Below are 15,195 nucleotides of genomic sequence, written 5' to 3'. Positions count from 1 at the left end.
TACATGAGGCAGCATGGTGCATTGCAAAGATTCCTGTACTGACCAGGGGCCTTCCTGCCTTCTTCAGTGACCCTCTCTGGTTTGCCTACCTCCCTAGCCACTGTGCTCCGTTTCCTGTAAGTGGTTTTTTCCCCCACCCATCCTTTAAATGATGGAGTTCCCCATGGTTTTTCATCAACCTTCTCTTCTTATTTTATACTCTCCTTGAGTTAACTTCAGCCACTTCAAAGGTTTCAATTACCAGAGGAGTCATTGAGACTAATTAGGAGCTGATGAATCACAAATCTTTATTTCCAGCCCAGATTTCTCTCCTAAGATTCGGTACATAACCAATTGGTTGTCCACAGGCTCCTCAGATTCAACAGGTCCCTACCTCTCCCACCCCTCCCACATGCCTTAGACCTGTCTTCTGCCACCTGGGTTCACTATCTCAGTAAATGACATCACAGTGACCTAGTTTTCCAAGCCAGACATCTGAAAGTAATCCAGAGCACCTCTCTTTCCTTCTTCCCCACACTCAATCAGCAGTCTTATTAACTCTGCATCTTCCCACCTCTCAAATCCCTCAAGCTAGGGCCCTCCATGATCTAACCCACCTTCCTTCCCAACCTCATCTCCTATCTTCCCTTCCTCCCCACCTCACTGCCCATAAGACACTGAATCACGGGTAGCTCCTCCTGAGTGCACCAGGCATCCTTTCACTGAGCCTTTACTCTTTTCTCGGCCCAAAACACCCCTCCCAGTCCCCTTGTCCTTTTAATCCACCTGGGCATCACCCTCTTCAGGAAGGCTTCTCTGTCCCCCCAAAGCCAGATCAGGTGCCCCTTTGTGCTTACAGAGCACCTAACACTTGAACTTTTTATTGCATTTATTACTCTGCCGGGTAATGAGCTTTTCTTATCCTCCCACACTGAACACTATTTCCTTTTTTGTTAATCTCCCTGACTGGACAATGAGTTCCTGAAGAAATAAATTATATGTTCATTGCACCTCCACCACCTGGCATAACACCTGGCCAGACAGTTGCTATCCCATAAATATTTACTGTATGAAAAACTGGTTGTATGAATAGTGGACGAATCAGTGAGTGAGTGATCTCAGGTCCCAGCTGTACGTTTAGCTGTGTGACCTTGAAAAAGGCATGCAATTTGTTTGTGCCTCAGTAATCTCAGCTGTAAAAATGGGAAAAATACCTCCTTTGCTCACCCCATAAAGGTGTTAGGAAGAACCAAATCAAAGTGGCTGGTATATGGGAAACTTTCTAACAAAATACTTGAAAAAAAACCTTGAAAGAGGGCACAGTGCTATGAATCTCCCACTTCCAAGCAACAGTACATAGAAGAAAATGTTTATAACAATAGGTGACACAGAAACTATTAAACAAGATCACTGAAATTTTTAGACCAAGTACAGAAGAATTTAGCTAATTGGTTTACGAAGGCTGAGCCAGTATCCCTCCCTCTCCCTAATTACCACAGCACTATAAAGAGTAAAGTAAGTAAAAGGGCACTATGAGAGCAATGTCTGCTTCTCTTCTGGAAGCTCATCAAGGGCCTGGACCATGTCTTGTGTATGTTCTCTTAACGCAAAGGTATTAACCTGGGTCTGTATGAGCCTCCGGACATCCTTAAGTTGATAAAATTATGTGAAATGTCACATTGTGTGAATTTTCTGGGAAAAGAAAAAACAACTTTGCAGATTTTCAAAAAGGCCTGTGTTTCCTAAACCCTAAATAGGTACTGCCATGCAATGCCTACTATGTGCCTTACACATAATTGGTGCCCCCAAATGTTTAAGGGAAGGAGGCAGAAAGGAACTAATACACACATGATAACTATACTCATTGGTTGTACTTCTAACTTACTCAGTGGCAAGTCTTACATATAAAAAAGGGTTTATTTATTATTCTATACATTTATAACAAAACAATTTCCTAAATCTCTCCTTAGCATGTCTTCTAACAGATAATTAGTGCAGTATTTCAACTTATAAGGAAGAGCATGCAATTTTTTTCCTAATGATAAAATTTTCAAATTCCTGTTTTGTCAATACTGTAAGCATACCCCATTATATGTAGCTCAGTCAGTAATTACAGCAATAATCAATAAACTAACCAGCTATTTGCAGTCCATAGTTAATTTATTAGTTTTCCCAGTGAAGAACCCAACAATCTTAACTCTGCCAAATGACTACAAATTCAATTACAACACTACTCAGAAGTGTCATTCATTATACCTTCTTTCAATTATTTTTTATATTTTATATTAAGAGGCTTTCCCTCTGTGACACTGACCACTTAGGAAGAACACAACTGCTCCAATGTTCAAAAATAACATATGAAGCCGATCTATTGTGAATACCAAATTAATAGCTACAGACTTACCTGGCTTCAAGTCCCCCCCCCGCCCCCCCCACTTCTCACTCACCTCATTGCCTCTGCAGAGGTAACAACAATGTGCAGATGCTCTTCCTTAAATGACTCTAGCCACATATGGTCAGGGATTAATTAAATGATGAGCAACAAAAGCACAATGAAAAGTCTTCCAGTGAAAGGTTGACAGAGAACAACTCTGGGGCTATTTATAGGAAAACGTTATTGGCTAGGATGTGTTTATTAATGATTTGGAAGTAAAAAAGACAGTATGTTGGCCAAGTTAATGATAAAACTTTGTTTTGGATAGTAAAACTGTTAGGGGAGCTCCAGCTGGTCTTAATAGAGTTTGTACAGCCAATAGCAGATGAAATTCAACTTGGACAAGTTTAAGGTAATGCATGTTCGCAGAGGAGTTTAAATTTGTATTCAGCAATGGTCCCAAATTTGTAGGATCCTCTCAGCTGAAGCTTTCAGAGTCATCCCCACAGTTAGCCTGAGGCAGACTACACTAACCTTTCACCTATTTCCAGGCTTCGGCAATTCTGCTGTACTTCTAAAATAGAAGTTTAAATAGTAGCTTCAGGGAACCTGCCACTTAAATAAAACAGGACCGTCAGGCCATGCAGACAGCAGGCCAAATGGGACATCCCCTTACAAATAGACTGCTGTATTTAGCCCATTTTGATAGTGCTTTCATCAAGACCCCATCTACTGCTCACCTGATATTAAAATATAAATAAATCAAATCTTGGTGAGGTTGTGAAAAGGAAACCCTCGTGCACTGTCAGTGGGATTGTAAATTGGTGCAGCAATTATGGACAGCAGTACGGAGGGTCTTCAAACAATTAAAAATAAAACTACCATACTACCCAGCAATTCCACTTTTGGGTATTTATCTGAAGAAAACAAAAAATACTTAATTTGAAAGATATATGCATCCCTATGTTCATTACAGCATTATTTACAATAGCCAAGATATGGAAGCAACACAGGTATCCATGAATGGATGAATGGATATATATATACAATGGAATATTACCCAGCCATAAAAAAGAATAACAGTAAAATCTTGCCATTTGCAACAACATGGATGGACCTAGAGCAGTGGTTCTCAACCTTTCTAATGCCGCGACCCTTTAATACAGTTCCTCATGTTGTGGTGACCCCCAACCATAAAATTATTTTCGTTGGTACTTCATAACTGTCATTTTGCTACCGTTATGAATCGTAATGTAAATATCTGATATGCAGGATGTATTTTCATTGTTACAAATTGAACATAATTAAAGCATAGTGATTAATCACAAAAACAATATGCAATTATATATGTGTTTTCCGATGGTAGGCAACCCCTGTGAAAGGGTCGTTCGACCCCCAAAGAGGTCGCGACCCACAGATTGAGAACCGCTGACCTAGAGGGTATTATGCTAAGTGAAATAAGTCAGATAAAGACAAATACCATATGGTTTTACTTATATGTGGAATCTTATATGTGGAAAAGAAAAAGAACAAACAAAACAGTTAGAAACAGACTCATAGATACAGAGAACAAACTGATGGTTGCCAGAGGGAGGAGGCTATTGAAATTGAAGATAGAGTGAAGGGGTTTATGAGGTACAAACTTCCAGTTACAAAATATATGTCACAGGATATAATGCATAACACAGGGAATATAGTCAATAATGTAATAACTTTGTATGGTGACAGATGGTTACTAGACTTACTGTGGTGATCACATTGTAAGGTATGTAAATGTTGATCACTATGTTGTACACCTGAAACTAATATAATGTATGTTGACTATATTTCAATGTATGTCCCTTTAGATATATTTCCTAGGTTGGTAATTTACTGAATTCCTCTAACTTTATTATAACAAGTTTACATCCACCTTTCAGAGATATGTAGAAATGACTCTTCCTTGTCTCCAGTAAAACTGGCCCTAGGAGCACAGAGGTTCATTAGGAGCTGCCAACAAGAGCCTAATACCAGGGTTATGGCCCACAGACATCCTAGTGCTAGAAGTCCATCATTTCCCCTGAAGAGAAGCTCTTAGCCAGAGCCCCCAATTGCTGTACGTCATGGCTCTGACCCTTTGTGCTAGCTGTTGCAACATAGGACCCTAGAGGAATCAATCTACGGGCTACCCTGAGTCCTCTACAGAGATGGAGCTGAACTGGGAGCATGGCCACATTAATGACAAAATATAGGTCCCACCCTGGCTGAGGCCTACTTATGCTCATTTTTTCCTTTGCTACCATGAGCTGCATAATAAACTCCTTGTTTTAATGTAAATTTGAGTATGCTTTTGCTTCTTACCAGCACAGGTACCCCAAGATATTTCACAACAGGACTAAATAAGGGGCTGCTACATTTTTATCACTATTTCAAGGTCATCCAAATGTCCCAGACAAAAAGAAAAGGAAGTTAAAATAATCTTCCCCTAAAAAGAAAAAAAAACAGCTTTATTCATTGAATGAGAAAACAAAAGAAAAACTTTACTTATACAGTTTAGAGCATGCTATTATTTGAAGAAAAAAACGGAATAATTTCTAAAACAATTTATTTATTCCATTCAGTTTCTCACTCTTTTAATCATTTTTCCACCCTACCAAGAGAATATACTGCATTACCAGTTTGTTTGGATGAATTACATTGAATTAGGAGACTAACTGCTCATTGAAGACTGAGCTGATTTTCTATGCACAAAGTAAGTTCAAAGTAGGACCTATTCAATATGGGGAATATTTAAAAGCACCATGTGGAAAATGAGCTTTCAGTCTCATTGCTCTTTGAGGGAAACTTTCTAATAGCAAAGGCCGAGGTTGTAAAATGTTCAACTCCTAACAGCAAGAAAATGTGGGGTAAGACTCAGCCTTAAAGGTAAGAAGAAAATCTTTAAAACTTTAAAAGCCCAGAGTATTTTTTATATTTAATAATATTAATATTACCTCAATAGATGCCAAAACAAAAACATCACTTAAGACTGGGACTGAAGAGACTGGGAATGAAAGGACTGAGAGCCAAAGGCCTGGATCCGTGTCCAGACCTTCCCATTCATCACCAAAATGACCTGCAATTGAATCTGATCTCATTGGGCCTGTTTCCTGCTCTGTAAAATGAAACAGATGGACAAGACCTCTAAGCCTCCCTTCCAACTCTACTTGAGTAACTGTATAATTTTAGAGGCAATCTCCAAGTTGTGCATATTAGGTAGGCTAAAGCTAATCATATCCCAATTTACAAAGTGCTATAGAGGTCAAGAAGTAGTTTCCCTCATGGTACCACGTCTAACTATGGTCAAGTGTACCACAGGGAATACTTACACTCTACTAAAACACAGGGGCTCAGCCTTAATGGGAGGCTTTACAGTTAAACTCATCCCATTCTTTTCTGGCAATGTGGGAAAAAATGGTATAAAGAGAGAGAATGGGCAAAATGAAGAAAATTATTCTTGTTACTACTGTGCTGCACTCATACAAGCGCCTCAGTATCGAAAGAACCAAGTGCAATAAATCCTTTACTAGACATAGGACTTAGCAGAAACAAATATGAACCTACTTACAAAAGTAAAACGTACTACTGAGTTTCTTAATGAAAGGTCACCCAAAAGTAGAGGTTAACATGAAAATAACCCCTTCCTATAGCTGGGTCTCAGTGACAGATAAAGTTTATGAGGAATCAATAAACAAGGCCCAGCATTGTTGTTTGATGCTGTAGGGAAATGAAGCCAGCACTACGAGGCAACAAATACAAAAAAAAAAAAATGGAAGAAAAGCAGCATACTATCTTCAATCTTTCTAGAAAATGAGAGGGAAAACAAAACAAAAAAATGTAAAATACATTTAGGGAATATTTAACAGGGTCCTTTAAGTAATTAGCAATGATCAGGTATTCAGTTTGCAAAATATGTATGTTGGGTGGATTTTTTTTCCTAATAAAGCATTTCAAATTCTAATTAAAAAGTACTTTATGGAGGAATTAAAAAGATACAATAGTGTCAGAGAAAAAACCATGATCCCAGAAGTGGAATATTCTAACAACATAACTTACAAGAGACTACACTATAAAAACAGATTGTTGATTAACACAAACGCATAACAAAACACAGAGAGCTATCACAATGGTGCTGTAATAACACTTGGCTGCTGAATTCTCTCAATACATTAAATATCTCCTTGGAGACCAAATCACTTTAAATTTTCTTAAAAGACAATTTATTATAGCTTTGTTTTCTTCTCATTATCTCTTAAAAATATATCCAATGAAGAAAAGATGCAACTTCTAAATAACTTACATAAAATGGTACTAATGTGTGGCAACACTTCGGTTTAATATATTGGTTATTACTTAAATAGCACACAACAATCTATTGTTATGACAAATCCTTACCACAATGCGATATTCCATGTGTCACATGTACCAAAATCCACTGTATGTCACTATTATGGCATACATAAAATTAACAGCCTAAGGCTGCTAACAATTTAAATAATTGATAAGTTTTCAATTAAAAAGGCAACATTTTCAGATCTAATACAAAACCCTACTTAAATTACTGATAAAACAAACAAACAAACAAACACACCCAACAACTTATGCTTCTGTTGTCCCATAGCCAGAAAATACTTGTATCCAATTAAAAAAAAAAAAAAAAAAAAAGCAATTCTGCAAGTTACAACTTACACATTGCAATTTTTTTTTTTTAATTTTAGGCAGAGATTCCGGCTGTTTATTCATTTAACATTTGTAAGGAAATAATAATTAAAGAATTTATGGTAAAAGTGTTTCTATTTTTGCTTTGCTTATATTAAAGAAATACCAAAGGGCTGGGGATTGAACCTGCAACCCTCCGGTGTGGGATGACACTCTAACCTAACTCAGCCACACCAGATAGGGCTCTAAGTATTTGTTCAATGAATTAGTGAGAAAATAGGGACCTAATTGGCCTGACCACAATCCGTAAGCCAGTACCAATTCATAACAAAAGTTTTCAATATCCATTGCAAATTAATAAAGAATAATGTAGTGAGTTTTTTACATTAAAACTAAATTTACTCACTTTAATGATCATCTTTACTTTTGAGATTATGTACTGCCTAATGTTTTAATCTTTAAATAACTCCCACTCTATTAATAAAATAATGGTTAACAAGATACTTTTATTAGTTTATGTATTAAGGTTTGGTTTTACTGGCAAAATTAAACATTACCATGCCTATGTCTGTCTTCCAACCTAAAAATGAAAGATTGATTAGTTCATGAAACCTAAGTATTTGGGATCAATGAGCTACTTGATTTCTTTTCAGACTAAAAAGTGGCTCTCAAAAAGTCTCAGGAACTTAAGTTTAAAAACAATTACATAGCTAATATTTTCCTACAAAACTAAGCACTGTATTTGAGAAAATAAACACAAATCATAGGGAATATATACTCAGATAGCTCAACTAAGGTATTATATAAATACTAATCACTCAGATTTTAATAGTGGTTATAACATAGAAAGATCCCAATACTAATGTGCAAGGAAGTGAATAGGAGAGAAACAGTGTAAAACGTAAAGGATCATGGGCTTTGGCATAAGAGAAAACTGAACTTTAAATTTTTTTATTTTTTTATTGATTTGAGAGAGAGAGAGAGAGAAATATCAATTTGTTTCCACTTATTTACGCATTAATTGGTTGATTCTTGTATGTGCCCTGACCCGGGATTGAACTTGCAACCTTGGCATGTTGGAACAACACTCAACCAACTGAGCTACCTGGCTAGAAGAAGAAACGGAACTTAAATTCCATATTCACATTCATAGCTCTAAGACCTTCAGCATGTTTGTTAATCATGGCTTCCTCATCTAAAATATAGAAATGACAATATCTACCTCACAGAGTGATTAAAACCAATGAAAATGAAATACCATAAGCATCTAGTCCAGGGGTCCTCAAACTATGGCCCGCGGGCCACATGCAAATACAAATATTGTATTTGTTCCCATTTTGTTTTTTTACTTCAAAATAAGATATGTGCAGTGTGCATAGGAATTTGTTCATAGTTTTTTTTTTAAACTATAGTCCGGCCCTCCAACAGTCTGCGGGACAGTGAACTGGCCCCCTGTTTAAAAAGTTTGAGGACCCCTGAATTCTAGTCTATAGATGAGGCACCAAAAAACCCAGAAATGATTATTATTATGATCACATGAAGAAACATTCTTAAAAGACACAATCTGTCAGGTCTTCCCCAAAGTACATTATTGAAAACACACCTTTTTATGTGGATATGTCAGAGACATAATGAAAGTACCCTGCTGTCAGTAATGTACTCTGCAACAGATGCATGTAAAAAAACTAGAACCAACCTATGTGTGTGTGTTTTCTAAAAATAAGCATGTCACATTCCCAGGAGAGTTAGAAATCTATCAATACTAGTACTAGACCTTTCAGCAGACCATCCTACTCTACCTTTCAAGGTGCTGATGAGCCCTGCTCTAAATTCTCAAAGCACAAGGACTCTCAAGTAAGTTAATGGGAAGTCAATGGGAAATTGACTTTTCCTACTCTGTGCAGCTCTGAATGCAACGCTCTGTTAATCATGCCATTCTTCTTGTTCTCTTTCTTCCTACCCTAAATTAAAACTATTGGCAGAAACCCACAAAGATATTTTACAGTTTTCATTACAATGAAACAATACCTTGGGTTGAAGTTGAAGTCTATCAAAAACCTCCAATCTAACTGTTAGCTAAGATTAGTATCATTTCCGCCATAATTCCACTTTGCATTTGTATAGAACTTTTAAGTTTTCAAAGGGCTTTCACGGCTACTCCCCCATTTGATCATTACAATAACCCTGTGCCATAGAAAGGACATGTATTATTATCCACAACTGACAGATGAGGCAACAATAGCACAGAAAGGTTAAGTGATTTGCCTAAGGCCAGGAAACCAGAAAAGAGCTGGGTCTCCTGGCTTTCAGTCCAATGTTCTTTTCACCAGACCGTCAGAGATTTTATAAACACATACAAACTCAGATAAAATAAAATAAAAATAAGAGGAAATTTGTTTATTTTATCATAGTTGAATTTTTCAAGCTCAGTACTAAAGTTTTAGAAATGTAGTCTTTTCTCTTGTTGATCTACTTCAGCCCTGTGACAAACATTAATGCAAATTTTCACTGAAATCCAAAACACAAAAGAAAAATCATTTCAGGATATATTCAAATCACTTTGATTCAGTAAGTAACCCCATAGTAGTTCATCTTGGGATGGGTATAAGGGGGTGGATAAAATAATGGAGAGCACATCTTTAAATTGTGTATCCATATTAAGCCTGCAGCTACATTATAACTATAGTGTGTTTGGAAGGGTGAAAGAGATCGCCAGTTGAAAGTAGATTTTGAAAAATTTTTTAGAGCCCAGGGGTTCATTTTTAATGAGCCGTTACTTTAAGTACTGCATAAAAAATACAGAAAATTGATAGTCCATTTAGTCTGCACCATACCTAATGCAAAAGTCATTAAGATGCATTATTCTTAATGTTCACGATATGATCAGTAAGTGTCTTTTGGAAAGAATGCCCTTAACTTTCACATAAGGAAATCTTTGAAAACCTTATATACTATATAGAAAAATGTTATGGCAATTGTGATTTACTTTTATACCTTCACTTTGCCAAGAAACAGCATCCTCAATCACAGTAATATATTTAAGATAGAACTCATTTGTAATGTACTTACGTATGACAGCATTGCCTTCATTTCTTCATCACTTCTCACTGTAATTCGATCACCATCTTCATCTTCATCTGTTTAAAAAGCAACGTAATGCAAGTGATAAGATTTGCATTTTTTATGTACAAAAACCACATCAGCTGGAAACATAATACAATTTGTTTTTACAAACTGATATCCAAATCCTCAAAACCCTATTTTGGGGGATGTTGAGGTTTGTTGTTTTGCTTTGTTTTTGTTCAGGATACAACCAGAATCTCAATAAAGAACTAAAAAATTAAGGGACAGCTAAAAATTAAAATATTACTCATGCCATTCATGACATGTATTTAGGAGTACGATTAAAACAGGTTTGGAGAACTTTAAAAACTGAAGACAGTCCTATTCTACTGTCAGTACATTTTTCCTTCCCACACAGCACCCTATCCCTCTATTCCTTCATTCTTTCTCTCTTCCAGAGAACCACCCACCATGTCACATTAGCAAAATAAAAATGACTAACATTTACTGATCATCATTATACACAAGGCACTAAGTGCTTCATATGCAGTAAGAACCTCCTGAAGAACTTCACAACGGTCCTATAATGTGGATAGTGTGACTTTATTATTATTATTATTATTATTATTATTATTATTATTATTACTAGAGGCCCAGTGCACAAATTTTTGTGCACTCAGGGGGAAGGGAGGGTCCCTCTGCCCGGCCTGTGCCCTCTTGCAGTCTGGGACCCCTCGGGAGATAATGACCTGCTGGCTTAGGCCTGCTCCTGGTGGCAGAGGGCAGGCCCAATCCCTAGGTGCAGCCCCTGATCGGGCTCAGAGCAGGGCCAATTGGGGAGTTGGGGCGCCGCCCCTGTCATGCACAGAGCAGGGCGGATCGGGAGGTTGCGATGCCACCCTCAGTCACGCTCAGGGTAGGGCCGATTGGGGGGTTGGGGCACCGCCCCCTGTCACACTCAAGGCAGGGTCAATGGGGAGGCTGTGGCACCACCCCCTGTCACGCACAGAGCAGGGCCAATCAGGGGGTTGGGGCACTGCCCCCTGTCACTCACAGAGCAGGGCCCATCAGGGGGTTGGGGTGCTGCACTTTGTCACACTCAGGGCAGGGCCGATGGGGAGGTTATGGCTCTACCCCGTCACACACAGAGCAGGGCCCGTGGGGGGGAGGGGTTGGGGCGCCGCACCCTGTCACACACAGAGCAGGGCTGATCAGGGGGTTGGGGCGCCGCACCCTGCCACACACAGAGCAGGGCCGATCAGGGGGTTGGGGCGCCGCACCCTGTCACACACAGAGCCACAGGGCGATCAGGGGATTGGGGAGCTCCCCCCTATCAGGCACAGAGCAGGGCTGATCAGGGGGTTGGGGCGCCTTCCCCTGTCACGAACAGAGCAGGGCCGATAGGGAGGTTGTGGCCCTGCCCCCTGTCACACACAAAGCCGCAGGGCGATCAGGGGGTTTGGGCGCTCCCCCCTGTCACGCTGATCCTGGTGCCGGGAGGCCTCATGGCTCCGCTGATCCCGGTGCTGGGAGGCATATTACCCTTTTACTATATAGGATAGAGGCCTGGTGCACGTGTGTGGGCCGGCTGGTTTGCCCTGAAGGGTGTCCTGGATCAGGGTGGGAGTCCCCACTGGGGTGCCTGGCCAGCCTGGGTGAGGGGCTGAGGGCTGTTTTCAGACTGGCGGATGACGGAAGCTCCCAACCGCTCCTTTTTTTCTTTTTTCTTTTTTTTATTCTGGGCCAGCTTTAGCTCTGGCTCCAGCTCTGAGGCCTCTGCTGCTGAAAGCAGGTATCTGGTTTGTTTTGGTTCTGTAATCGAAACAATGTATAACTCCAGCTCTGAGATTCTGGCTCACTGAAAGCAGGTTTCTGGGGTTTTGTTTAGCTTCTATATTTGTTACAGTGTTTCAAACTGCAGGCTCAGAGGCCGGCAAGGCAGGCAGGGAATGTTGGTTTCCTCCGTCACTGAAGCAAACAAGCCTCATGTTAGTTTCAAGCTGCCTGGCTGCCGGCCGCCATCTTGGCTGGCAGTTAATTTGCATATCTCCCTGATTAGCCAATGGGAAGGGTAGCGGTCGTACGCCAATTACCATGTTTCTCTTTTATTAGATAGGATTACTAGAGGCCTCATGCATGAATTCATGCACGGGTGGGGTCCCTCAGCTTGCCAGGTGATTGAGGCCTGGGGGGGAGGAGCCGTGGGTGGTTGGCCACTGGCCCCACCCCCGAACAGGGCCCCATCGGGGCCAGGCCAGCCAGAGGGGGGTGCGGGGGGTCCGCAGGAGGTCAGTCAGCTCACCAATTGGTAGTGGGGTCAGCTGGGGGGAGGAGCTGCAGGAGGTTGGCCAGCTGGCCCCACCCCTGATTGGGCCAGTTGGCCAGCCGCAGTGGGCATCATAGTGACCGGTCATCCCAGTTGTTCTGGGTGTTCTGGCATTCTAGTCACTGGCTTTTTATATATATGGATTCATTTTTACAGAAGAATAACTGGGAGCCTAGTGTAAGGTTAACTTGAAAAGCAACTCTAACATCCTCTCCATATCCTATTCTGTCTAGTAGCTCTCTTTCTCTTTTTGTACAGTTTCATTTGAACTGGGAACTCTGACCATAGTAAGTGTCAAACAGCAATTCATGGTACTTTGAAATAGTCTTGAAACTAGAGGATAATAAGGCTTTACAAGATACATAACCAGAATGTATTCATTTGACTACATTTATTATTAAAGTAGACACACCCAGAAACAATGTACTTATTTCAACTATGCTTCCTTTATTCAAAGTAGTTTTGAAATAACTCTTCACAAACTGCTTTAAGAACTAGAAGACAGATCACGTAAAAATATCAAATCTCACTTTTAACCCAAACAAAATTGTCCACCTGATCATTCTCCTACACTACCTGCCAAGGAGAACTCAGAATGACTTTGGCTATTTCTACATATTTAGTTATCTTCTTCATCTTTCTAAAGATAAACATCTGTCAACAGGAGAACAGCCTACGTGGTAGACTCTAACTGTACAGTTGAAAGAAAAATACCAAAAATATTTTTAGCAACAGCAGCATTGTTGGAAAAAGTACACAGCTTCCCAGAGGACAACTTGGAAGGGGCTACTCTCTCTCTCATTTGGATGTCTCAGCTCTGGTGCACTTATTAAACAATCAGTGGTGTTATTTATTTTGGTCACTCTTGGGTATCTAATTGCTGATTTGATCAGATGCAGAGAAACTGATCCCAGGCCTGGCTTTAAAACAAAAATGTAAAGTGGCTTTCATGTGTATAATATACAACATATTCCTTTATACTATATCTGTTTTTACCCTTTGCTTACATCACATACTCTGGGGATTCTTACTGAAAAGACAGTATGAGTTCAGTTCAGCACAAGGCTCTTTGCCCATCAGCCCTCCTTTTTGTCCAGCTGCAGTTCTGAAGATATACCCTGTTCACTGACAAGGCTCTGGAAACCCTACGAGGGAGCTTGTGTTGTCTCCCAATTAGCATATTACAGAGCAAAATGCTACTTCCTTTTCCTTTTCAGAAGCCATTAGCAATCTGACATCATGAGGGAAACTAGCACTTGAGCCAGCCCCTCTCAATGATCAAGCCCACAGCTCTTGCTGGGGTTTTCTCTCCAAAGCATTTGTTCCTGGATCCTGGTTCACTCCAAATAGTTCCCCAACTCAATGTAAATCAGTATCAAATCATACTAAATATCTATATAGGTAGAAACTGTCTGAAGTTGCTATTGGCATTACGCTATCAAGAGTGGCCTGTTTTCAGTATAAAAGACACATAATGGTGACTTTCAGTAACAAAGGTGGCACTTTCCTAGATGTTACTTATATAAAGGATATATAGGAATCTAACACTGTTCTTCTTTCTTTTCTTTCTTTTGTTTTTTAAGTTACAGAATCTATAAAACCAAATGCCATTCTAGTTTTGGAAACAAAAAAGTTTCTACATAGGTTCTAGAAACTAGTATTTTCAAGGTTAAGTCAAAAAGTTTTCTTACAAATGCAGGAAACAAAGGGGAAAAACAGATCCTATATAATAAAGAGGGAATATGCAAATTGACCATCACACCACCACAAATATGGTGGCACCCACAGTGAAGGTGGGGGTTTTCATAACATAAGATGGTTGCGTCCACAGCAGAAGCAGGGTTTCCATAACACAAGATGGCTGCACCCACGGCAGAGGTTGAGTTTCCATAATGAGCCTTAACGAGCAATCGGCAGGGACCTGAGGCTGCACCCCCCTCTCGCCCCTGTGGGGCTTGACAGGGGACCTCAGGCCGCATCCCCCAACCAGCAGGGCTTGACAGGGGACCTCAGGCCATGCCCCCGCCCAGGTGCCAGGCCGGGGGACCTCAGGCCATATCCCCCACCTGGCAGGGCTTGATGGGGGACCTCAGGCCACGCCCCCTGCCCCGGCGCCAGACCAGGGGACCTCAGGCCACACACCCCCACCCCAGCGCCAGGCCGGGAGACCTGAGGCTGCACCCCCCGCCTGGTGGGGCTTGATGGGGACCTCAAGGTGCACCCTCCACCCTGGTGCTGGGACAGGGGACCTCAGGCCACACCCCCCACCCAGCGGGGCTTGACAAGGGTGGGGCCGGCCGGGTCTGGATCTAGTCCAATGGGGGTGGAGCATCCAGGTCTGGGTCTTGCACGATTTTGAGGTGCATGTGGGTGGGCAGGGACTTGACTCTGGAGCGCCCCAGACTCTGACAGGAGGAAGATTTTCATATACATTTTACTAATGTTCTTTCATCTCTGACACTTCTATTATAGAGAAAGGGCAAATAGCAATATTAAAATATTTCCTCTAATTAATTCCCCTTTAATGTGCACAAATTTCGTGCCACTAGTCTACACTAATAAAAGGCAAACATGCAAATTGACCATACCTTCACTATGCCTTAAGCCACGCCCACCAGCCAATCAGGGTGACTATATGCAAATTAACCCAACCAAGATGGCGGCCGGCAGCCACGGAGCTGGAGCAAGCAGGAGGCTTGGTTGCCCCAATGATGGAGGAAGCCAAGCTTCCCCTCCTGCCACGGCGACTCTGAACTCCACTCAAAGCAACAAAGTT

General features: G+C 40.8%; 1 protein-coding gene across 14 annotated transcripts in view; it reads right to left on the bottom strand.

The window, feature by feature from the left end:
• Nucleotides 1–15,195, bottom strand: part of MAP2K5 (mitogen-activated protein kinase kinase 5) — a 266,429-nt gene that overhangs the window by 229,379 nt on the left and 21,855 nt on the right. For 13 of the 14 annotated variants that reach the window (XR_004966995.1, XR_004966996.1, XR_004966997.1 and 10 more), the window contains exon 3: nucleotides 10,100–10,167. Coding sequence is in view for 9 of the 14 variants with exons in the window: in XM_036305713.1 (XP_036161606.1) it covers nucleotides 10,100–10,167 (68 nt within the window). In the remaining 5 variants the exon portion in view is untranslated. Of the gene's footprint in view, nucleotides 1–4,693; nucleotides 4,818–10,099; nucleotides 10,168–15,195 lie in introns of all 14 variants that reach the window. The other variant, XM_036305751.1, reaches the window with a different exon arrangement.

The sequence above is a fragment of the Myotis myotis genome, unplaced genomic scaffold (genome assembly GCF_014108235.1).
Source record: "Myotis myotis isolate mMyoMyo1 unplaced genomic scaffold, mMyoMyo1.p scaffold_m19_p_1, whole genome shotgun sequence".
NCBI classification, from domain to species: domain Eukaryota; kingdom Metazoa; phylum Chordata; class Mammalia; order Chiroptera; family Vespertilionidae; genus Myotis; species Myotis myotis.
The sequence above is the reverse complement of the archived record's forward strand: the minus strand, read 5'-3'. Positions and strand labels throughout refer to the sequence as shown.